The sequence below is a fragment of the Hippoglossus hippoglossus genome, chromosome 17, assembly GCF_009819705.1.
Source record: "Hippoglossus hippoglossus isolate fHipHip1 chromosome 17, fHipHip1.pri, whole genome shotgun sequence".
Taxonomy (NCBI): domain Eukaryota; kingdom Metazoa; phylum Chordata; class Actinopteri; order Pleuronectiformes; family Pleuronectidae; genus Hippoglossus; species Hippoglossus hippoglossus.
In genome coordinates this window covers 7,613,930-7,637,446 of record NC_047167.1, presented here as the reverse complement: position 1 = coordinate 7,637,446, position 23,517 = coordinate 7,613,930, and the positions used below count along the sequence as shown (strand labels likewise).

Genomic DNA, 23,517 nt, shown 5'->3' with positions numbered 1-23,517 from the left:
TTATCCTCCCTCTTTAAAACCTCACCTCATTGTACCAGCAGCCATTCTGAAGCACTTTTATGATTTATAAAGCTGATTCCCCTACGTAATGGTCATAGCCCATACAGTATGTGTATGAATGGGCACCTAATGAATGTATATTGAGATTGCTGTGTCCAGTGCCTCCTGTATGTACTGTGTGAATCTGTTTTGTCTTCTGCGTACTTTATTTTCCTAAGGCACCGTTTGTGTTCTGTCTATTTGCACTGTTTGATTTTTTTTTTTGCAACCTGCATTGCCTTCCTTTCTTTGTTTTTCTCGTGTGTGTGTGTGTGTGTGTGTGAATAATTTATTTTTTGTCACATTCAAGTATGCTGTTATGATCAACAAACCACGACAACAAACTACCGCTCTCATTGCATTTAAGGATTGAAGACATTTAATGTTTGATGTAAAACATGGTTTTAATTTCCTACTTTCCAATCTGTTCAAACACTTGCCTATCAAAAATAAATATTTTGTATGAAGAGAAATGTTCTTACATTGCTTTTTGTTAAGTGGACTTTCTTTTTTAATCCTCAGACTGACACTCTCTTGCACTAAGAGAGGATTGGGGGAATAGAGGGAAGCAGATTATCATAATCCTCAGAAATGTTGAAAGTGCCTGTGTTGAAATACACATTTCTGTGTGTGTGTTTGTGTGTGTGTGTGTGTGTGTGTGTGTTACCTTACATCTTACTTCCATTAGTAAATTTGATGGTTTTACAGAGCTGACACAGATCGGCACTGAAGACCACATCCTCGTAAAGTGTTTTTATGTGGCTGATGTGGGTCAACTAAAAGGTGTGTAAAGTATTTATAATCTTATTTCTGTCTGTAATGGTCCACCAGCAGTTTACTGTTGCACTCGAGACAAGTTGAAAAAGGAACAGTCAAAGCAGTGGAGGCAGAGATAGGCTGATTTGAAGTCCAGAGTACGAGTCAAGCTTCAGAAACACTGGGTCCTACACTACCCATGACGCAACTCATTTTTTTCTGCATCTTGAATACTCCCCCCTTGCTTGTAATGAAGGTTGTCAGTCAAACATATTTATATAGCAATCCAAAATCTATAGTGCAACGGAAGACCAGCCGACAGTTTACACAGGCTGAGCTGTGTCCTGGTGTAAAACTGGTGTTGCTTCAACCTGAGATGTCACCTAAGTCTTAAGTCCTGCATAAGAGATGAGTGTTTCTGTGGATCTTGGATTTACATTCTCTATTTACATCCATGGTTTCCATTCTGGGGGTAGGAGCATCCCAAGATAAATCTGAGGGGTTTCATGATGATTCAATATCTTTTTAACCCTTTTTCTTTCGAAATATTGGATATTTTCAACTCTTCAGTTAGTCTCTTCAAATAGTCTGAGTAAAACTCAGTTTGAACACATGCAGCCAGTAGAGGGAGCCAATCCAGAAGAAGAAACGGCAGCATACTTGGGAAGATGGGAGGGAAGTGAACAGTTACAGTTAAGAGTTTGTAAATTCAGGTGATATATATGTTTGTATACAGTCTGCAGTTCAGACACTGGAGAGAAAAGGAAAAAATGCATGTGCAGGCAGAAGGCACTGTAGTAAACTGACTGTAACCAAATGTAAATAACTGCATTTGCCTAAATCCTGCAGCACTTACTGCTCCAGTCAATACATCCGAACACAAATAAGGATTTGAAATTTACAGTGAAAACCTGCAAATAGACAGAACAGTGTTTAAGTAAGAGTAAAAAGCCTGATCCACACACACACACACACAGTTAACTTAAGAACACAACAGAACACTGAACACTGTCTTGACATTTTATTGGGATGAAAACATGCTCGAGCAAAATGAACAGCAACAACAATCACAACGTGAAGCTCCAGCATGAAATGAAGAAAACAAGTCGAAAGTACGATAATCACAGACATGCTGAGGCCAGTTTCTGACTAAATACATATAATAAATCACTATTTTATATAACCACAACCCCACCTGGAACTGCTTGTGAGAGACAGAAGATTCTACAGTTTCGAAAAGCTACTGAGGGAGAAAAGCTACTGAGGGAGAGCTTTGTATCAGGAGTTAATCTCAATAACAACAGGCAGACTTTCTGGACTGAGATGTACAGAAGAGTGTTAGAGCCAGGCATGAGAAAAGGAAGTGTTTTTTTTTTTTTTTTCAAGTAATAAGTTGAACAATCAACTTGTAAAATTTTGCATTTTAGAATAAAGTAGCAATATCAAGAATATATGTGAAATTTCAAGATCAAACTACTTATGGTAGCACATGTGACTCCCTGCACAAAACACCTTGTGGAGATGAATTTGTGAAGTAAAAAATTTAAAACTGCATCTGTTCAGAAGGTGAAAACCACACAAGCTTGGAAAGATGAAGTCTTGACATTTCAACTTTATCTCAACACTTCAGCTTGAGTCTTAGCATTCTGACTTTTTTTTCACAAAGAACAATACAAAATCGTCTCTCTCTGATTTAGTTTGACTTTGGCAGTGTTTCAATTTTACTCTCAAAAAACAAAAGAAAACCCATCCTCTAATTTCTGATTTCAGCTTTATTCGCAAGATTTTGATTTTATTCTCAAAAGGAAAAAAAAAATTCTTCCACTGATTAAGTTCAACTTAATTTTAAACATTTCAACTTTATTCTCATTTCAGCTTTATTTTTAGCATTTCAACTCTTTTAACAAAATACAATCCCCCGATTTCGTTTGACTTTGGCAGTGTTTCAGCTTTACTCTCAAAAAACAAAAGAAAAATTGCCCTCTAATTTCTGATTTCAACTTTATTCGCCGACTTTATCCTCAAAAGCAAAAAGATATCTTCCTCTAATTCAGTTCAACCTAATTTTAAACATTTAACTTTAGTCTCGACATTTCGATTTTATTTTTGACATTCCAATTTTATTCTTGACATTCCGACTTTATCTAAGAAATACAAAAGAATCATCCTCTGATTGAGTTTGACTTTATTTTTCGAAATGCAAAAGGAAAGAAAATCCTGCTCTTCTCATGTTATTTCTTCTGTCCGACCCTATTCCTCCTCTGTAGAGGTGTGATGAAGGTGCAGGGTGAATATGCGGCAGTACAGAGTTGAACAGTGGCACTAAAAGCTCTTTTCCCTGCTGTCCACTGCTCGTGAATAAGATGTGAAGCTGCTATGGTATGATACGCCTGTGCTCTGTTGTATGCTGTGATCCTAACACTGACAATGTTGCAGTTCTGAAAGAAAAAATAATAACGCTTTATCTCAGTTTGAGATGAAACATTAAGCTAAGAGGACTTCTTGGATGGTTACTATGGTGACCAACAGAGACAATGGAGACGGAAGGTGATTGAGTCTGACACCTTTTTTTTGGGGGGGCCTGGTATCAGACATTGGAGCTGGCTGTAGAGTTGGTACCTGCTTGCCCGGCCCCCTTGGCCCCGTCTGTCTCTGACGTCTGGGTGACAGCCTGAGCAGGGGACGGGCTAGAGTGGCGCTGGCGTCTCATGAAGGGGAACACGCTGAGAAGAACAGAAATTGTGATGTTGGAGAATACATTTTTAAAGTTTTAAAGCGAAAGGAGAATAATGTAACGGTGATGTCACCTCTTCTTGGTCTCCTGGGGGACAATAGCTTTGGCCAGTATGTTCTTGTATAGGTCAGACTTGAGATATCTCGGGAAGGAGTCCTAAACACACGCACACACACACACACACACACACACACACACACACACACAGATTGTACTATTTGTGAAGACATTCACTGACATAATGCATTCACCGCTCTGCCAAACACTGCTGCTACAGACAACTGCAGCTGTCTACAACACATAATGCTGCAATGTTAAAACACATTTGATCACATGACAACTGTTCTTACATCCCTGCCCTGTCTTCCAGTGACTTCAGTTAAGGATATGAGAACAGTGTAAATATAATGTATGTCTTCTAGGGTTGAATTTGCAGTAAACAATATACATTATATCTTTCAGCTTGAATTTGCCTATTTAAACCTGATCTCTTCAAGGTCACATACCACTGTTTGTACCATAGACTCTATATAAACATGGATGACAATAAGAGCTCCCCAAAAGTGAAGCCAAAGCACCTAGATTGCCCCCTAGTGTCTGTTCTGCAGTATAGTTCATACATCCTGCCTCTTCCATGTTAGTGGATGGGGCAGAGACCAAATTAAAAAAAATCATAGAACACGTCAAATTGATTTTTCTCAAATATTGTTTCTGACATTTTAGGTGTCTAGTTCTTATTATACTGATGTATGTTCAAAGGTTTATTCATCGGATAAATTTGGTTTAAATTAGTTATTTTTCGCTTAAAAATTACTGATAGCAATAGGTTGAGCAAGTGTAACATTGTAGTGACTCTCACTTGTGTATAACAACTTCCTCTGGGTAAAAAGCTCGAAGTACAAATATTGGGAGGAATCACTTAAAACCTGAAAAGCTTATTTGTCAACGTTAGAATATGGTTCATGGTCATGCAGCTCACAACAAGTTGATTAATAGTGAAGTCCTTTAAACCATGTCACTGAAAAGGCCGTAGCATAAGGTAAGTATCGTGTAGAGTCAGAGGTCAGACCTTTTTCATGAGGAAGTAGATGTGCATCTGTGCGTCATCCATAACAAAACGATGTGGGTGTTTGATCCCCTGCAGAGTTTTATCCATGGTCTTACTGTCGATGTTGACCCAGCGGGCCGCTCCGGGAGCCAGGAAGTTTCTGAATCACACACACACAGAGAGGCCGTCACCTGACAGTGAACGTGAGAGTGTGTTCCTGCACGTTGGTCTGCTTGCACTCTTACCTGTACACCTCCTCCACTTTCTCTATGATCCTGGAGCTCTCTCCGTGTCTGATGTCCTCGCAGGCCTGCCAGAAACACAGGTTCTCCGCTGAGAGCAGAGACACAGACAGTGAGCAGCCGGGGACGGGCGGAGGTCGACAAAACCACAGTGATGCAGGATGAGGTGAAACACGACCAGAGAATTTCTATAGCATGAGTGGCATCTGTGGAAAACCTTGGCCCCTGGCAGTATATCATATAGTGCAGAATGGGGGGGGGGGGAATCCCTTTCTCGTCTTCTGTCCTTTACCTTCCTCTCTCGCTCTTAAGTCCTTTCCTCTCTCTACCCCTCCTATGTATTCTTGTCATCCTCCCAGTAGTCATGAAATTAATTTTCTTTTCCACTTCCTCTACCCTCCCATCTCTCACCGCTGGGACTGGAAAATATCATTACGGAAGATGATGAAATTCTAGACGCTGATAAGAGTGAGAATCAATTAACGGTAAATGCATTGCTACTGTAATGAGCTTCTGTGTAGAAAATGATTCTGTTTGCAGAACTCCACTGCCACATTATTGTGATTCAGGCTTAAACAAATGTTTGTTTTTAATCAAATAAACATGGTAGAAGAAATATTGGATATTCTGTGTCAATAATCATAATCCAGGATATGGGCACACTCAAGTAATTGATGCATTATTATCCATCCATCCATCCATTATATGCACTGCTTATCCTCTGAGGGTCATGGGGGAATGAAGCTCAATTGTATTATTATTTATTATCAGCATTATTGTTGTTGTTACTACTACTATTAACTAGTGCTGCTTTGATTATTAACATCTATAAGTATCACTATTATTATCACCTCCACCAGGGAGGTCATGATTTTGTCATGATTTCGTTCATCGGTTGTTGGGATTCCTTGGAACTTGGTGGAAGGGTGTGGTGTCAGGGAAGAACCCATCCGGATCCGGATCCGGTTAAGGATGCAGACCCAGGAATTTGTTTTCATTGTCTTTAAAATCTCAATTGTGTATTTTCCATGTTCGTCTATCACTCAGAGAATAATTCATGGCTCTCGATGAAAATAAAATTGAAATGTTTAGGGGACTGATATTTAAGAGATCCAAATATAAGACTGTTGGGCCTTATTGTAGGGATATGACCTTCTGAGTGCTGTTCGAGTTTTCATGTTAACAACGATGGTTACACGACTATTCCTGGTCTGCCATCATATCCAATTAGGATATGATGTCTTTGCATTTGTGAACTATTCCGAGTATTTTAAGTCACTCTTGCTCACCACTGAACTCTTTCTCCAGATAGGTCATAAACTCCCGCCGCCCCATGGCATCATTCAGAAGCTCCATGAAGCTGAAGCTCCAGCGCTCCACTCGGAGACGTGTCGGGGTAGGCACCCTGCTCACAGAATAAAACACACAAACAGTGCAAACATTAAGAGAAAACTAGAGCATTCAGCAGAAGAGCATTCAAAATACTACTGCTTTATTTTGAACTTAAATATGATTGGGTTTGGTAAGGGAGGCTAAAACGTTGAAACCAGAGAAAGATAGATTGATTTTTGAGAATGTGGACTACTGTACCATCATGGACTGTAGTTAGGATTTATTATAAATTGTGTATTATAATGTGTGTGTGTTCTCTCACATTCCTGCGTTTATCGACCAGTGTGCACTGTCATCAGAAATCCAGGGGTTACTGGGAAGGCATCCTTGCATGATGGGATCGTGGGTCTGGTACTGCTCGCTGTATTTCACAAAACTGCTCATAAACACACACACACACACACACACACACACACACACACACACACACACACACACACACACACACACAGTATTATTGTATTAGTGTTGCAGATCATAGAACTTAATGGCCACTAATTCCAACTTGCCTCAGGAAGAATCCATTAGTGGCTCTTACAGCGGGGGCACTAAGCCCTATGTACGTGAGTGTGTTTGTGTGTGTTTGAGTCTGTGGCGGAGAAGTAAATTTGGGTTCAGGCAGCATCACATCCATTAGTCCTCATGTGTGTGTGCACATGTGAATGTGTGTCTGCATATGTGCGTTCATCAAAGTGACACCAACCCCTCTAGGCAGATGGATGACTTTATACGGTTTCTTCCGAGGGCCCTTCTACAGGATTCGATCTGTAAACACACACACACACACACACACACACACACACACACACACACACACACACACACACACAGCTACAATATACACTCAATGTACTTAAAGTAATAATATATGAATTATATATGGTGTTTACCTCTCTTTTGTAGTAGTCACTGTTCTAGTTCTGTAAATGGAAAGTGTCATCGGATTAGGTCACACACTGCCATCTTTACACATGTATACTATGAAATCATATGAACTGTGTCTATATTTTTTCACCTATACAAGATGTGGTGTTAAATATTAAACACGGATATATTCTGATAATAGACTGTATATAAAGATGGACGGCGGATGTCCACTTCCTCCAGCTATCCAGTAAATAAAGCCAAAATATTGTGGATATGAACGACACATTCTTGCGCATTTGGAGCCACAGCCTGTGCAGTAGTGATCGGGGGAAATGGAATCATGTTGTCATCTTTGAGAAAAATGTATTTGGTGTGTTGCTGTCACGGAGGAGGTTCGGTTTATGCCCTACACTGCAGCCGGCCAGTTCTGGGGAGCCATCAGGTTGATCATTGTTATAGATAGTGATTCTGAAAAATTAGGAAAGTAGGCTACCTTTGAGATTAAATACTGAATGTAATATATATATATAGATATATAGATATATAGATATATAATCCTCATCACAGTGGAATGCCAATTCCAATGTGGAACAATGAATTTGCTACCATGTCATGTCAGGGCCTGAAACTATTAAAGTCCACAATTATAAGAAGATGGTAATATATTGTAATTGTCTACTCTATAGCATAGTGTACCTCACTTGGTTACTTACTTTGAAGTAGGAAGAACGAGGGAAAGCAGTGCAACAAGAAGAAAAGAGATAGATAGTAGAGATGTTATCAAACTTATTGTTTCGGAGGGGAACATAAACAGGACGTTAAGATATGTGATGGTGTCACTCACCAGCATAACTCGTGTGCTGAAGTCATTCGGTCTCTCTAGACCCATGTCCAATATATTATGTGTCCCGGGCTGGAAAAAAATAATATACATAAATACGCATACTAATAAGTATAGTGTGTTTGTCACTGTGTGTGTGTGTGTGTGTGCGTGTGCATGTGTGTGTGTGTGTGTGTGTGTGTGTGTGTGTGTGTGTGTGTGTCTGATAAGATGTGATGCGTGTGAGTGAGCACTTATCCTTCCTCATGCTTTCCACTCCACTAGCTCTGACTTTCATATCCAGGTTTTTCTTTCTTTTTCTCCGTGCGTTCGTACCTAATTCATAGGGGCAAGACAAGATGGAGTCCCTCCTCCTCCAAACCCTTGTCCTCTGCTTCACCCTCTCCTTACTCCCACAGTACCACTACACTTCCCATCATCCCTTTCCCCTTGCCTCCTGCCTCTGCCACCCCCAGCCTTCTGTCTGTCTGTCTCCATGTAAGAATCAGAGGGACAGAAAATTATGTTTTTACCCCTCTCTCTCTCTCTCTCTCTCTCTCTCTCTCTCTCTCTCTCTCTCTCTCTCTCTCTCTCTCTCTCTCTCTCTCTCTCTATCTCTCTCCTGTTGTCAGCTCAAGCTTTTACCAGATGGGTTAAATATTTCATGCAGAAGGCAGAAGGGACTGTGGGTGAACATTAGTTGGACTTCTGACTGTTTTATATACTCTGTCTAGTATAGTATGCTATAGTATAGTATAGTATGGTGTGGTGTGTTGTGGTGTAGTGGAGTGGAGTGGAGTGGAGTGTAGTACAGTATAGTGGTATATTTCAGAATAGTAAACAGTATATCACAATGGGATATAAGATAGGTTAGTAAAGTAAAGTAATGTTGGAGTAGAGAAGCATTGGGTAGAGTAGAGTAGAGTAGAAGAGCACTGCATGGGTAAAGTAGAGGAGAGTAGCGTTGGGTAACGTAGAGTAGAGTAGAGAAGCTTTGAGAACAGTAGAGTAGTGTAGTGTAGAGGGGCTGGTCCTCTCAATTCAGGTACAGTCCAGTACCGTTGCGTAGAGCAGTGTAGAGTAGTGTTGGATAGAGTAGAATAAGATAGAGCACAGTAGAGTAATTTAGAGTAACATGAACTCACCGGGGGTCTGTTGATGAGCCAGTAAGACTGCTCCTGACATTCTAGAACAATGCGGTCGGCCTTCCGCCTCTGCTTGGATGCTCTAAAGATGAATCACACTGTAAGTTTGTGTGTGTGAGTGTGAACGTGTGTGTGTGTGTGTGTGTGTGTGTGTGTGTGTGTGTGTGTGTGTGTGTGTGTGTGTGTGTGTGTGTGTGTGTGTGTGTGTGTATCTCTGGCCTGTCCAAATGTACCTGAGTTGCTCTCTTGCTTGCATCACCACAAAGTCCCAGGTGTGGTTGATCCTCTTGTGCAGCACACTGTACCTCATCTAAAATAAGAAAAGGAAAGATGACATGGGCCCATTACAGCACACTGACTGCTGCATAATTCATCATACACATACTGTTTTCTTCACACAGACAGTCACACGCACGCACACTTTTCTCACCTTTTCATATTCCATCAGCTCTCCTTGTTTCCTTATGTTCTTTTTCGCCAAATAGATTGCTGATGGGGTAAAACAAAGGGAGCAAGGAGAGAGAGGAAAACACAGGTGAAAGAGCGACATCACTATTTTTGCTTCCGTACTGTAGCAGGAAAGTCTCCTTCAGTTTGCGTTTGTCTTACCATAGTCGAGTTCTGTGGCAGGCCATCGGGTGCTAGTCCAGAAGTAAGGAGTCTGAGAAAAACAAGGGACATTTTAAAATTACTGACGGACATTGATGTTTAAGCGGGTGATGGGAAAAGTGGCAGATGGGTGAGGGATTAGGAAGTGGGCTAATGGAGAGAGAGGGTGACAGATAGAGACAAGGTGACCATTTAGCTTGGCGGAAAGCAAATAGGGATCATCGTCTGACCTGGAAACGGTACGGCGACTCATCGGCACGTAACACAAGGGATCTTGGCTCCTTGAGAGGGTAAATGTACCCGTATCTCACCAGCAAACCTCCAAGGTGCAAAGACTCTGTGAAACACCACAGAAGAAGAAGAAGCAGTAGCCAAACTAATCAATGGGCTGATTCTTGAGGTGATGGACCAATCGTCAAAACTTTTGAAGTAGTCATTCCTCTTTTTCATGTATATTCTTAGGCATTCATTTGTATAATAAGGTCTGATTTGTTCACGTTTTGTAACACACTCGAGCTGCCAGCACTCTCTCTGAAATCAGGGATTTGTTCCAATGATGAAATGCTCCATCAATCTTCCATCTCCACTCATCTGTTAGAGAGACCTACTTTTTTGACTGGCAGCTACTGAAAAAAGCTGTGCGAAGCATTTTCATCATCACTCTTTTTTGCTGACTGGCTCTTCTCTCTCCTCCGCCTTCCTCCTGAGGTGGAAACCTCCACGGGGACCTTAATCAAACCCAGACCATCAAGTGAGTTAATCAAACTCGGATTCCTCTGGGGGTTCACCCTGCTCCTGTTTACTGGAAACCGCCACACATAACCACCACGTCAGCTCGAGAGAGAAAACACCATATCCCGGCAACGCATTGGCAGAGACACACAACAAGCACGTCACACTGAACCTGGAGAATCACTAGCAGGCCCTTCAACATCCTTTGTCACATACACAGTGTAGTTATCAGTGAAGCTACTTACCCTCCTCACAGATGTTGTATTTATGGATCAACCAATCAATTACATCACGGCCTGCAGACAAAGAGAGAAAGGAGTCAAGAAAAGAGGGCAAACGTTCTCCCTTTACTCTGCAAAGCTCGCACTATTCTCCAAAACCCACTGCTGCATTATGCATGACCACTGGGACAAACACCGGCTGCAATGTGCCTGTCCACACATGCACACACAGATTCCAATGCACACTGACAGTAAGGGGTACAACCATGAATATAGATATACACACGCACACGCACACGCACACGCACACGCACACGCACACAAACTCACCTGTCATGGCATGTGGAATGACAGTGATCAGGAGCCTCTGGTTTCTCATCTTCATGCCCATGTCAGGGTCCTGCATGGCCACAATCACTTTCTCCATCTGTCAAGAGGACACACACATGCAAACGCACACGCGCACACACGCACATACACGCACACACATACACGCACACACACACACACACATACATACACACACACACACACACACACACACACACACACACACACACACACACACACACACACACACACACAGTCAAAGATGGAGAGATGCATAAATATAAACACACATTAAACACTCAGAAATTCTAATAAACAATGCACATGATGTAATGTACCTTTCACAATTTGTTTTCTTACAGGAAGACATTTAATAACTTGTACGTTTGAAGGATTTACAAATACCTTAATTAATATCATCCTATATAAACACTCTGTGCGGGTGTGGACCTCACCTTTCGAAAGCAGGCCATCTGATCCCGGTGCCAGCCTCCCTTGGCCAGGGTGTTGATGGTCATCTTGCAGGATGCTCGGGATCAGTCGACGGGACGGTGAAGTGCAGGACCGAAGTGCTGCCGGGAGCGCGCAGCAGAGAGTGCACCGCCGCTTCCTTTTTTTTTTTTCCTTCCATCAGCAGGCGGTCGGGTGCCTGCGGGCGCGCCCCCGCGTAGATTAGAGAGGATTACAGTGTGGAAGTCACTTCCAATATGATATATAGTTTCTGCGCAGAGGCGAAAACAGCAGCTCGTCTACAAGTCTGTCACTGAAAAGGTCAATTAAATCCATAATGCACCATGGAATATATGACGATTAAAAGTCTCGTTTGTTATCAGTCAATCTTCTTTTATTTCTATTGCCCATATAAATCACAATTTGTCTCATAGCGTTTAACAAGGTGCGACATCCTCTGTTCTTAACCCTCAACAAGAGAAAGGAAAAACTACCAAAAAACCCTAATAACAGGGGGAAAAACACAGAAACCTCAGGGAGAGACACATGTGAGGGATCCCTCTCCCGGGACGGACAGATGTCGTGTGTAACTGAACACAGCGACGAAATCACAGTATTTACAAAATTGATTAGAAAACAGTTTTTACCATGATGGAAAGGTGTATCAATGTGTTTAAAGTGTTTATACATAAGCCAGTGTCTGATAGAGATGGATGGAGCAGCAATGACAATTGAAATGGAGGAGTTATTGTCAGTAATGATAGAATAGAATAGAATAGTGTGAGTAGGCACGTTGAAGCAGTTTTGTTGTAATTATAGTCCACGATCAGCCACCACCACATTACCACACAGTACTCCTATCAGCAGTATATAATATAATATAATATAATATAATATCATATCATATCATATCACATCACATCACATCACATCACATCACATCACATCACATCACATCACATCACATCACATCACATCACATCATATCATATCATATCATATCATATCATATAATTTGCATATATGTTATTATAATATCATATCATGTACCTATATGTTAATATAATGTAATATATTATAATATAAAAAACAGCTAATATCTATGAAGAATAAGAAAAAATATATAGCCTATATAATATGTATATATTTTATTATATAAAATAATAGCAATAATAATAATTCTAATAATAACAATGAATTGAACTGAATATATATATATATCTAAAACAAAACAAGTCTGTATGAGAAGCAGAATAAGTGTATAAATAAGTACATTTTGCTTGCATTGTGTTATTTGAAAATGGTGAAAAGATAATTACGGACTCCACAGTCTTTGTTGACATTGTTCACGCAGCACATGCAGCCTCTGGGCGGTGGAAATCGACCGCATTACTTTTGTCCCATGCAGGGTTCCGTAGACACAGGAAGTGATTCCGTTGTCGTTCTGGGATCATTCACCAGCCCGATCGTCGGCAAATTCATTAAGTAAAATTAAACATCGTAAGGTAAGGGCTAGTTTAAGTGCACGTTTTAATTCAGAGACGCCTTCTGTGGTGGTATAGAGACGCGAGGGTCGTTGTGGAATAGAGAAGTATGTTTTTAGCTAACCTTGCTAACATTAGCTGTAGCGGGGAGGGACAGACCCAATGTGAAGCTTGTGTTCCGCTTGAACAACGTGACGTTACAGCAGTGAACTTACAGCTGGAATCACTATCAATACATATATTTATATATTCTTTTGCCTGTAGAGCACTTTGAATAACCCGTGTCAGTGATATGCTGCTAACGAAGTGAACGTGCTCTGACTTGATATATATAAATATCAGTTTGTGAAACATGAGTTTGTAATAGGACTGAACGATGTGGCCAAAAATGATATAAAGATACAATTTTACACATCAGTTGATACTGATAATCATCAAGATAGCAGTCATAATGTTATTTCTGTTAAGTTAGAGACAGATTTCTGCTCCTGGGTGAAGTTTGTGGTGTTAAACTCTTCTTTATGAGCTTATAATGGAAATTAACAAAACATTTTACAAATCTGAAATAAACGTTATACCTCCTCACTGTGTTTGCACAATGTCTATGCTTTATATTGATATAATGAATCTCTGTAATATTGCTGTTGATGAAAATTATGTCAGTAGTTGATGATAGATTGATATTGAGTTGTCTCCTAGCTCTAGTTTGGAATTTACCTTAAATCTGAGCCCATCACATGGTTGTTTTTTTCCTCTTCTTCTTTGTTGTATAGGCTGAGAACAATGCATTGTCATGTAATAGCTAGATATTTACATTACAGGATGTATGTAATAGCAGAGGCTGAAACATCTTTACATTCTCTAATTGAAATGGCACTTTTCACGTGGGTCTGTGTCAGGTGCTAATGGGGGACATCCGTCAGTCGTTGCTGCCTCGGGATGTCCTGAGTGCAGCCAAGGAGCTGCTGTACCACCTGGACATCTACATCTGTAACCTGGTGCAGTCCGGGAGGCAGCCTCCTCAGGTTGACTCCAAAACCGTGGAGCTGGTGGAGGAGTTCATTCTGCACGCACCCAAGGACAGAAACACCCCTGGCAGGGTAAGACATGAGCCTGACATGCATGTGTGCAGATAACAGACAGACACACGCAAATGTAAACAGACAATTGATTGTGCGCGTGTTTTCTCGTTTCCTTTAGAGAATGAGCGCTCTCCAGGAGCTCCAGCTCTTGGAGATCATGTGCAGCTGTTTTCAGGAGCAGAGTCGTGACACTGTCCGTCAGCTTATGTTCTCCGCCCTCTTCAGTCTCCAAGGCAACCAGGCTGATGAAAGCCGCATGGCACTTTTAGGCAAATTGGTCTCGATGGCAGTCGCTGTGGGCAGGATTCCTATCTTGGAATGCGCTGCCACCTGGCTACAGGTGAGGTTTAAAACAGGCATAAAATACATACTTGAAACAGATGGGTATTAACTGTGAGATTCGTTTGGTCTTTATATTTGTATTTTGTTTTGAATGTGTGTGTGTACTGAATGTGGATGCACTGAACATAAGCCTGTTGTTGTGTTTGTGTCTTGCAGAGATCCCACCGTTTGTACTGCATACGTCTGGCACAGGTGCTGGTAGACGACTACTGTAGCATGGTGCCAGGCTCAGTCCCCACGCTCCAGAACATCCACAGTGCCAGCCCACGCTTCTGCTGTCAGTTCATCACCGCCGTCACCACCCTCTATGACCTCACATCAGGTACTTTGGTGCCGCGACACAAATGTACCAAAATATCTACAAACTGGGATCTCCATAAAATGGGATTTGATCTTTGAAAAATAGGGCAGAACCAATGCATTGTCAACATCTTTTTAATTGTAGTTTTTGAACCTAGAAATAAAGCCTTAAATATGATTTAGATGGTAAATAAACTTATAATAGGGAGAATGGCATCTCTGTCATTGCCACAGCACCTCCCTAACACCTGGAATTGCGCTAAGTTACTCTGGTGTGTTATGCTGCAACATTTGTGTAATGCCGAAAAAGTAGCAGGGTGAAAGAAATAGACCAGAATGAGTATTGGACAGGCAGAGTAATAAGTAGAGAAACAGAGGGCAAGCAACGGTAACAGCAAAGAGTGATGGTAACCAACACAACAGCAAAGAACACTTAGTTAGACATCTTTTCTGCAGTGTAAAAACTTTTAGTATCATTATGAAATTCTGGCAGAACAAATATAGTGTAATAACAAATATAACTATGCATTATATTTGTACATAATCCTGTAACCTTCACAGTCGACATGGTTCTTTGTTTTTTGAGGTTGCCTGTTCCTTTTCCGTCAGCTTGCAAACAAATGTATGTGTTTACCACTGACCATGGAGAGGCTCGAACCCAGACTGTATTTACCACACTGATAAAAACATGAATTACACCTGCTACCTGAAGGGGGACCCCAAGTATAGCGGAGCAATTCTTGTATTTTGTTGCTTTAAAAGGCTAAAAGTAATACTACCCCTAAATATTATCTCTCTTTGTCCATTTAACTTTTGTGTGTGTTTTTTATTTGTGTGTGTGTGTGTGTGTAGAGGAACTCACCCCTCCATTAGAACTCCTCCAGATGATTGTTTCGTGGATCCAAGATGACCCTCGTCTGGTCCTAATCACTTTCCTGAATACACCCCTCTCTGGCAACCAGCCAATCAGCTCGCTTGATGTCACACCTTTGGGGGGTTTGGTGCGTTGGTGCGTTAAAGCGCCGCTGACCTACAGGACAGACAAGAAGCCGGTGCTGACCAATGGCAGCACTGACAGTGAGCAAGAGACGGGGCCTCTTTTCTCTGCTCTTCATCTAAGTGTTTTACAGGTATGTGTGTGTGTTCATGGATCTTAAATTCAGATTTATGTACATGTACTAATCAAGTCCGGGACATTTTTTATTTCGAAACTCACTCCACATGTTAGAGTACACAACAGTGAAGGTTATCCCATTGTCCTCTGCTACATTTAGGTCCTCATGCTCCTGCCAAATATTCTAAATGAGAAGGGGCTTTTCGGTCGCCTGGCGCTGCTCCAGTTGGAGTCCTTGGCTGCGCTGACCTCTGACCTTTCCAGACTGTTGGACCAGGCCGACAAACATACGCACACGTCATCCGCAGACACACACTTGTTGTCCCAGCTGACCCTGGAAAGGCTGGCACAGGCCCTGCAGGTGGCCCTGGCCAATGGAGCCCTGCTCTGCTCGAGAGGTAAGAGTGTGGATACGGGGGGGGGGGGAATCTAAAGAAGAGGAGAGGACGATTAAAGCTGTTTACTTTAAACGCTTTAAACGCAGAAACTTCAGGCAAGGGGTGGCACCTGGGTACAGGACGCAGGAGACAGGGCACGACATTTAACTTCCGCTGCAGAAACCACAGAGTTATGTTTAGAACACATTTAGAACACACAACACAGTCGTGTTGCCTTTCCAAGTTGACATTTTCATTGCCGTATTATACGTGTATGTCTTCTCTTTTTAGTGTCCATCATGTGTTAGAAACATCATCGACACTTCTGTCTTTTACATTTTACTAAGGAAAAGTTTGGTTAAATGTGCGGAGCAACTGACTCTCACATTTGCATTCTCACATTCAGCCTCTCAGATGTTGTGCAGACTTCATTGCATGTCTGAAAGCAGCTTAAAGGGATAGTTCACAGAAAAATGAAAATTCACTCATTATCTACTCACCACTGTGCCGACGGACGGATGGGTGAAGTGTTTGAGTCCACAAAACACTTTTGGAGTCTCATGGGTAAACTTTGTTGCAGCCAAAGTGACCTCTTCTTCAGGCCAGTGTGTCCGTGAGAACATGAACGTGGCTCCAAGGAGGATATCAGAGGACATTTAGGCTAAAAACACGGTGTAAATGACCTCGTTTCAAGTCGAATACGAATGTCGTGGCTTGCAGACATTTGGATGACACCACACGAGAAGTATGGAGGCATGTTGTGTTTTTTTTTCTGTTGTTTTTTTATGTCTGAAAGTGGAAGCCCATTTACTTCAATGGTATTGGCTTTGGCTGAATCACTGTTTACCCCTGAGACTCCAGAAGTGTTTTGTGGACTCAAACACTTCACCCACCCCTCCATCAGCATAGCGGTGAGTAGATGATGAGTGAATTATTCCTTTAAGAGAGTTACAGTGTCAGAAGGACTCCTGCCAGGTGTTAGTTTGAACCAAAAGTCATTATCAGGCTGAAGCTCATCAAGTTCATTCAAAACAACCTGTACATTTTACCCCATGTTTGTAAAAAATTAAGCATACGTCTGGAGGCATCACAGTTTCCTCGCTGGTACATCTTCAAGTATTTAAAAATGATTATGAGGCTTTCACATAACTTTCTATATACCTCACCTTCGCTGCTGTAGACCTGCACAGGGCAATGTATGAAAAGTTACAGATTTTAGTCGGTGGTTAGATAAGTAACTGATTGGTTGGTGGGATTGTACATTCATCATGTGGATTGTTCCATCATGCTGTGGTGTTTGAGTGCTTATTACTTGTCATGTTGTCTCCGTAGAGGACCTGAGAGCCATCTGTTCCCGCCTCCCCCACAACAAGTGAGAACCAAATCTGTGTTTTAATTCTTTCAGGGCATCATTTCCACATAATATTTTCTATCTAGAATTTGACAGTAGTGGTGTTGAAGTGAGCACCAGTAAACATTCCATCTGAAGAAAAGGAGGAGAAAAAAAGCAATTTTATTAAAACATCCCTGCAAGTTTTTACAAATTTTCTAAGGAATGTAAATAATTTATTCCATAAACACAGTTTGTGAACTATTCTGTATTATTTTATTATTGTTATCAATTACTTTGTTATATTCTATAAACATAACTTGTTTAAATGACTACATATATCCTTCCTCTCCTTCCTCTCGTCACTGTGTCTCCAGTTTGCTCCAGTTGGTGTTGTCGGGCCCCGTGATGTACTACAACAACATCCACACACCTCCGCTGGCCTTCAGCCCGCACGCAGCTCACTCTCCAATCGCCTCGCACCCCACACACCCCACACACACCCCGCACACACCCCTCACCACCCACCCTTCCTCTCACCCTCAGTACCCGGGTCAGCCTTTCATTACGGGGATGCCCTTTCCCTTCCGACCCAGCCACTAAAAAGGAAACGGTGTCCGTCGTGTTTGCAGATGTGAAGACGTGTGTGTTGTGGGTGATGATTGCTGTTGTGGACACGTGTAAATTTACGTGTGAATGAGAATGATGTTTTATGATGTTATTAAGCACATTTTGTGTCTGAGGAAGTCTGTGAGGCTAACGTTTGTTCAATAAATATTTTTTTACTGCACTCTTGGTTGTTGTATTTTATCCAACCACTTCTGGTGGTCAGCTAAATTATGCTTACACCAAATATTTGTGCAAATATGCTCAATATATTTTCTCTGTCAAACAATCTTGACAAGTGTATTTGCTGGAATAGTAGGTGGAAAACAATCTACTTTCTCTTCTTGTATTTTAATTCAAGTCATATAAGTGCATGCACACGCCTCCAGAGGCTCATACTGAGCTCCACAAGTCAAAATATCTAAAGGTAGACTGTTCACATCCGTTTCAAACTTGACGTGTTTTGTTACGTAACCAAAGATGTCCGAGTTTTTGGTGCCAAGCCCTGGGTTCAAGAGCTGAGCTGTGTTTTGGGACAGATAGCGTATCGCTTGTCTGCAGCACAGCAAAAAAAACGAAAAGGGCTGTTCAACCCTCCGCAGGACCTCAGCTGCCCTCATCAGAGAAGAGAATTGCATCATCCACAGTCGTCTCTTCGAGCGAGCGTGACGGCTGCCTTTTGCTTTTGGTGTAGGAGGATAAGTTGTGGCAGTTTGGTTTTTAGGATCCTAATGGGCATGCTTGATGTGTCTACATCCCACCTCTTTTAATTTCTCTTTACTCTATCTATTTTTAGGATTTTAATTATTAATACATTTATTACCATTCATTACTTATCAGTTTTTACTAAAGAAGCCTTAAGTGCAGCTGTAATTTGCTATAACACATTCTACTATAAATGTATCCAGTCTCACGTCCATTCAAAAGGAGCAGACCCACATCCCATTGTTACTAACAAGTGTGCATAGGCTACTGTTCAAGGCTGATTGTAGTGTTCACACTGTAAGATTGTACTGTCTGGGCCCCCCCCCCCCCTACAGAAGTCATGGGTGGGACAGTGATAAGGGTATCTTATGCATTACTGTTTGGCTGAGGGAAGGGGCAAGGCAGATAATATTCGAGGGAAGAAGGCGGGATCGGAGAGAAAGAGATGTGTGAGCGTTGCTTCTGTAATCATACAGGGTCTGATGGCTAGACTCCAGATCTTCTGTTAGAAAAACAAAACCAATTCAAAAACAAGAAGTAGCATAACTGCTTACTAGTAGACCCTTTCGCCACAGGCCTGAAACTTTTATCAAGCTAATCCAAATTTCAAACACTCAAAGAAACAGTTTCCTTATTATTCTCTGAGAAAATGGTGAAAATACAAAAAAAAAGCCTATCTTGCGATGTTAAAGCGTGGCTTATCTAGGATCTTCTAATCAGGGCCGTAAAGGGGCCACAGTTTATACAGTGGGGCCAATTATATGTCCAACATCCATCCACAATTCCTGATTCTTAAAGAAGTCATTCTTTGTTCACTGTTAGCTCTATTGCTTTGATTCAAAGCCACACATTGAATATATTTTGAAAATGATCCCTTGTTCAAACATTGTGTTTTTCTAAGAATGTAATTCGGATTGATATTTTTCCAGATTACACTCACAAACAGTTTAAAAATCGAATAGATAGCCGGGCCAATGTGACCAATCCCGAATATAATTTCAAATTTTTTTATTCAAATCGCATTGTGTAAATATATAATGTATGTGTAAATTTCTTACAATCTGGAACCTTTCAAGATGTAAAAAGAAAAGTCAAACAGGCATGTGTGTATCAGGGGCCAATCAGATTTCAGCTGGACACCCCGAATCTGCCCTTGTGTCAAAGAAAGTGAGCAAAAATCCCTGGATTCTGCCAGCTGCTCCGGATCCACGCCAAAATTCAATGGCTTCTTCCTTGACCCATACCGGATCCTTTCACCATGTTCAGTTGTTTTTGTGTAATCTTGCTCACAAACAAACCAACTAACACACAAACGGACAGGGGTGAAAACATAACCTCCTGAGTGGAGGTAATGACAAGTTCAAAAAGAGTTTTTCCGTTTCAGCTTAATATTCCCTCAAGTTTTTTCCTCTTAATACTCCCCAGCCAGAGCTGGTTTTGTCTGCACAGTAACATGTAGTATGAAGTAAAGAGCACATTGTCGATGGGTTTCAGAGGAAACCAGAGTTTGTGTTGGTCTGCTTCCCTTCTGCAGGTACCAACTGTGGTTTTACAGGAGCCTGTGTCAGACGCTACAGTTTCCAGTAAGAATAAAAAAAACCTCCCAAGGCCAAGTACGAAATGTGACCCCCCTGGCAACTCCAAAGCTAACCACGAACCAGACGGGTGAATGTTATTTCTGAGACAATTAGCCCCATGAAAACCTGCTCTGCCTTTACCAGATGAACGAGGCTTTGAAAAGTGCGAAACCCTCAAACTGATTCAAGCCTGAAATAACAGAAAGGCAGAAGTGACTGTGTGAGCGGATTTTCACTCACTCTTTTTGCTGGATGTTGGGTTTTGCAAAGGTTCAGTGGTTTGCCTCTTTGCAGGTGTTAATCTATTTACACTCCCTCTGTCAGAAACACAGTAACTCTGGAAAGCACCTGCAGTTTCAGAGTGAACAAAGCACCTGGTAATTTAACAGTATTGACTCGTGGAAGTCATATATTTAACAGTATATGGATGTGCATAAATACAACATTGTGTATCATTAACAGGCTTGTTCTCTCAGATCCTGCAACACAAGGCTTTATCCATAGAAGATTAATATGTCCAGCTGTGGTTACTGTATAAGACCACCCTTGTTGTTCCCTCTCACTGGGGGAAGATCACCACAACAGAGTTTGTTTTGCAAAGCCTGATCTCAGGATTTTCTTTTCCACAATAAACAAACAGAATGGAGGGTTTTCATGTTGTTGAGTGGGATTCAGCAGCATTATAAAGAAACGGAATACATTGTTGTTTCTCAGGGCCGTATGAGGAGAGTTGAATAATATCAAAGACCTGTACAATAAAGTCTGTTATCCAACTTGTATGTATTACAACAGAGTGGGATAAGACTCAGGGAGTTAACTGTTGATACAAATTAAATATACATTATGCTTCTGCTTTGGCCTACAACCAACAGTTTAATGAATACTATCAAAAAAGATTGACATTGATATTTACTGACAACAGACGATGTTATCATGAGGGAGAGTGGAACTGACGATTTTGGATGTGTCGTTTGGTTTAGGCCCGAGTCTGCAAACAGATTCTGTGCATGGGTTCCTTTAAGAAAAAAGGGAAATCCCTTCATTTCCATTGAAAGACCTCTGTGACATTTCTTCTGAGAAAACCTTTCCTCCTCTGTTTTTGCACAGTTTGAGTTTTTTTTACAGCAGTTACAGATACTGTAGGAAATCTATTCCTGCTGTGCTTCTCACCTTCAACCTACAGTATGTAACGACACAGGTCGGGACATAATCACTTATTCCTCGACAGGTCTAGCACCATTCAGACCACATCAGAGTGCCAAGCAGTGATTACACATTCTGACTCCAGGCTCTATGGTGACTTTACATTCTTGGTCAGCGATGGCATTAAACTGCAACAACGACTCGTTGTAAAAAAGGATTGCTGAACTTTCAGAACTCTAAATCCTCGACAGTGAGACTGCTGTTCCCAGGAGACGACTAATAAATAAATCCCCATCATGTCCACTGTTTCGTTGAGGCAGGAGATATACTGCACAGTAGCTTTAGGTATCTTCCGTACAAACATGCATGTTGTACAGAAAACAAAGCTACCTCAGCTCCTCTTTCATGTCACACAAAATGTGGGAAAATTACACTGCAGGAAAATGATTAAAACCAGAGCTCAGAGCACCCAATGACTGGTTTGCACAAAATGCAGTGACCATGCAGGTATAAACATACAATTACTGAAGACACCCAAAAGAGCAATTATAGGCACAATAACAAAACCTCATAAAGACTGTGTTTTCTCAATAATCAATAATTACAACTGATGGTAAATAAACCAGATTGCTAAACCCAGCATCACTAAATAAAAAGTATCACATGTTTACAAAGATTTACTAATAATTGACCGACAGTGGCGTCTGCTTTGCTGCTGCCCACCACAAATACCCAATCAGAGGGGTTGTTGATTCTTTCAACCCCGTCTGTAAAACCCAAAGAGAGTTGTACTTTAAGCTTAAATTGTATAATACTGTAGCATATTATACTTCTGGATATTAACAATGACTTCAGTGAGGGCAAACCAAATAGGCCACGCTTCTTTCCTTTTCCCAAGCTGATATTTTCACAGGTGCTGAATGAAATAAATGTACTATTCTCTGGTTTCAGCCCAAACAGTCCCCTGGCACGTTGGTATTATGTTTGTTCTCGTTTCAAGGTGAGCTGCAGATGAGAGACGCCAGTTTGTCTGTGGACACGCTCAAAGTCAACCTCAGCTGAGAGTCTAGTTCACTGGAACACTCATGGGATTATAGTATTGTAACAGGTATCTTTTACAAGATTTCCTGATGATTTGAAACATAAAATGTAAATTTCTCATGAAGTTTTTTTTGTACTTCTTGATGATAGTGGACTCATTATGAATAGAATATCCTTATATACATGTGTCTGTAGCTGTGGCCACCAGTGTTTTTTTTACTTTTTGTACCAAGGTTGGATATATGCACTTGAGGTTCAGGCTCTTCAGTGAAAAGCTTCTGTCTTTCTATAAGTGGTTTATTTTGTGAAAGGGTCTAACTCTCCCAACCCCCAACCCTAACACAAACCACCATGTTTTCCAAGCAGTTTGGGTTGTTTAAACCCAAACACGTATGTTTGTTGCCTGTGCATAAACAAAGTGCAACTGAAAAATGAATATAACAATTTAAGATGTAAAGAAAACTAAGTCTAAAAAATAAGCAGATATCAAATGTTTGAAGGAGCTATTTGGGGGATGTGTCATGTGTCTGTTTTCACCTATAGGAAGCAAATGGATACTCCATTATAATTACTGCCACATTTAGAGGTAATAGTTATTAAGTTATATGACTTTGACCAGTCGAGCTGGCTCGGCAGGACAATTAGGACAAATGTCAGTGGAGGCATAGCAGAATATGCATAATTTATATACAGTACACTTATGGAACAGATGGTAAATGAAAAGCCAATTGACTGTTAAGAGGAAGCAGCAGCTATTGGGGTATTTTGGATTCAGAGTTAAGTTCAGACGATGAGGTTACAACATTAATACAAATTTGGTCTTTGCCAAAAATGCTTTTGAGGTCCTGTGGAAAGAAGGACTTTTGACTTAAGTGTGCAATATTTGTGCTTTTCTTGTACAGCCGCTTTGTGTATATATAGAAACTCTGCTTAGTTACAGAGAGCAAAGTCAATAGCTAAGAGAGTCCTTCCCTTCCACACTCCTGAAGAAGTGGCTTGGCTTGGCATGCGGATGGGTATAAACCAAGCCA

At 41.2% G+C, this 23,517-nt stretch overlaps 3 protein-coding genes across 4 annotated transcripts in view; 2 read left to right on the top strand and 1 right to left on the bottom strand.

Moving 5' to 3' along the window:
* The window catches only part of pgap6 (post-glycosylphosphatidylinositol attachment to proteins 6), an 8,673-nt gene extending 8,171 nt beyond the window's left edge, over positions 1-502 (top strand). The window contains exon 13 of the mRNA XM_034613571.1: positions 1-502. This exon is cut by the window's left edge and continues 1,751 nt beyond it. The gene's annotated coding sequence lies outside the window, so the exon portion shown is untranslated.
* Positions 503-3,372: 2,870 nt separating this feature from the next.
* On the bottom strand, positions 3,373-11,579 carry rgs11 (regulator of G protein signaling 11). 2 transcript variants are annotated; one of them, XM_034613575.1, is made up of 17 exons: positions 11,391-11,579; positions 10,936-11,032; positions 10,630-10,680; positions 9,883-9,989; positions 9,653-9,704; positions 9,468-9,532; positions 9,277-9,347; positions 9,044-9,125; positions 7,923-7,991; positions 7,102-7,125; positions 6,915-6,976; positions 6,474-6,587; positions 6,109-6,224; positions 4,823-4,910; positions 4,599-4,737; positions 3,603-3,685; positions 3,373-3,518 (listed from the first exon to the last, which is right to left on the bottom strand). In XM_034613575.1, the coding sequence occupies exons 1-17, from the start codon at positions 11,451-11,453 to the stop codon at positions 3,383-3,385; spliced, it is 1,419 nt and encodes a 472-aa protein (XP_034469466.1). In that variant the 5' UTR covers positions 11,454-11,579; the 3' UTR covers positions 3,373-3,382. The 2 variants fall into 2 exon arrangements, with proteins under 2 accessions (XP_034469466.1, XP_034469463.1); XM_034613572.1 differs by having other exon boundaries at positions 9,277-9,353; positions 9,474-9,532.
* A 1,228-nt stretch (positions 11,580-12,807) lies between these two features.
* c17h7orf26 (chromosome 17 C7orf26 homolog) lies at positions 12,808-18,204 on the top strand. Its single transcript, XM_034613576.1, has 8 exons — positions 12,808-12,890; positions 13,769-13,969; positions 14,070-14,291; positions 14,450-14,615; positions 15,446-15,723; positions 15,868-16,105; positions 17,417-17,456; positions 17,792-18,204. The coding sequence occupies exons 2-8, from the start codon at positions 13,775-13,777 to the stop codon at positions 18,015-18,017; spliced, it is 1,365 nt and encodes a 454-aa protein (XP_034469467.1). The 5' UTR covers positions 12,808-12,890; positions 13,769-13,774; the 3' UTR covers positions 18,018-18,204.
* Positions 18,205-23,517: the final 5,313 nt, after the last annotated feature.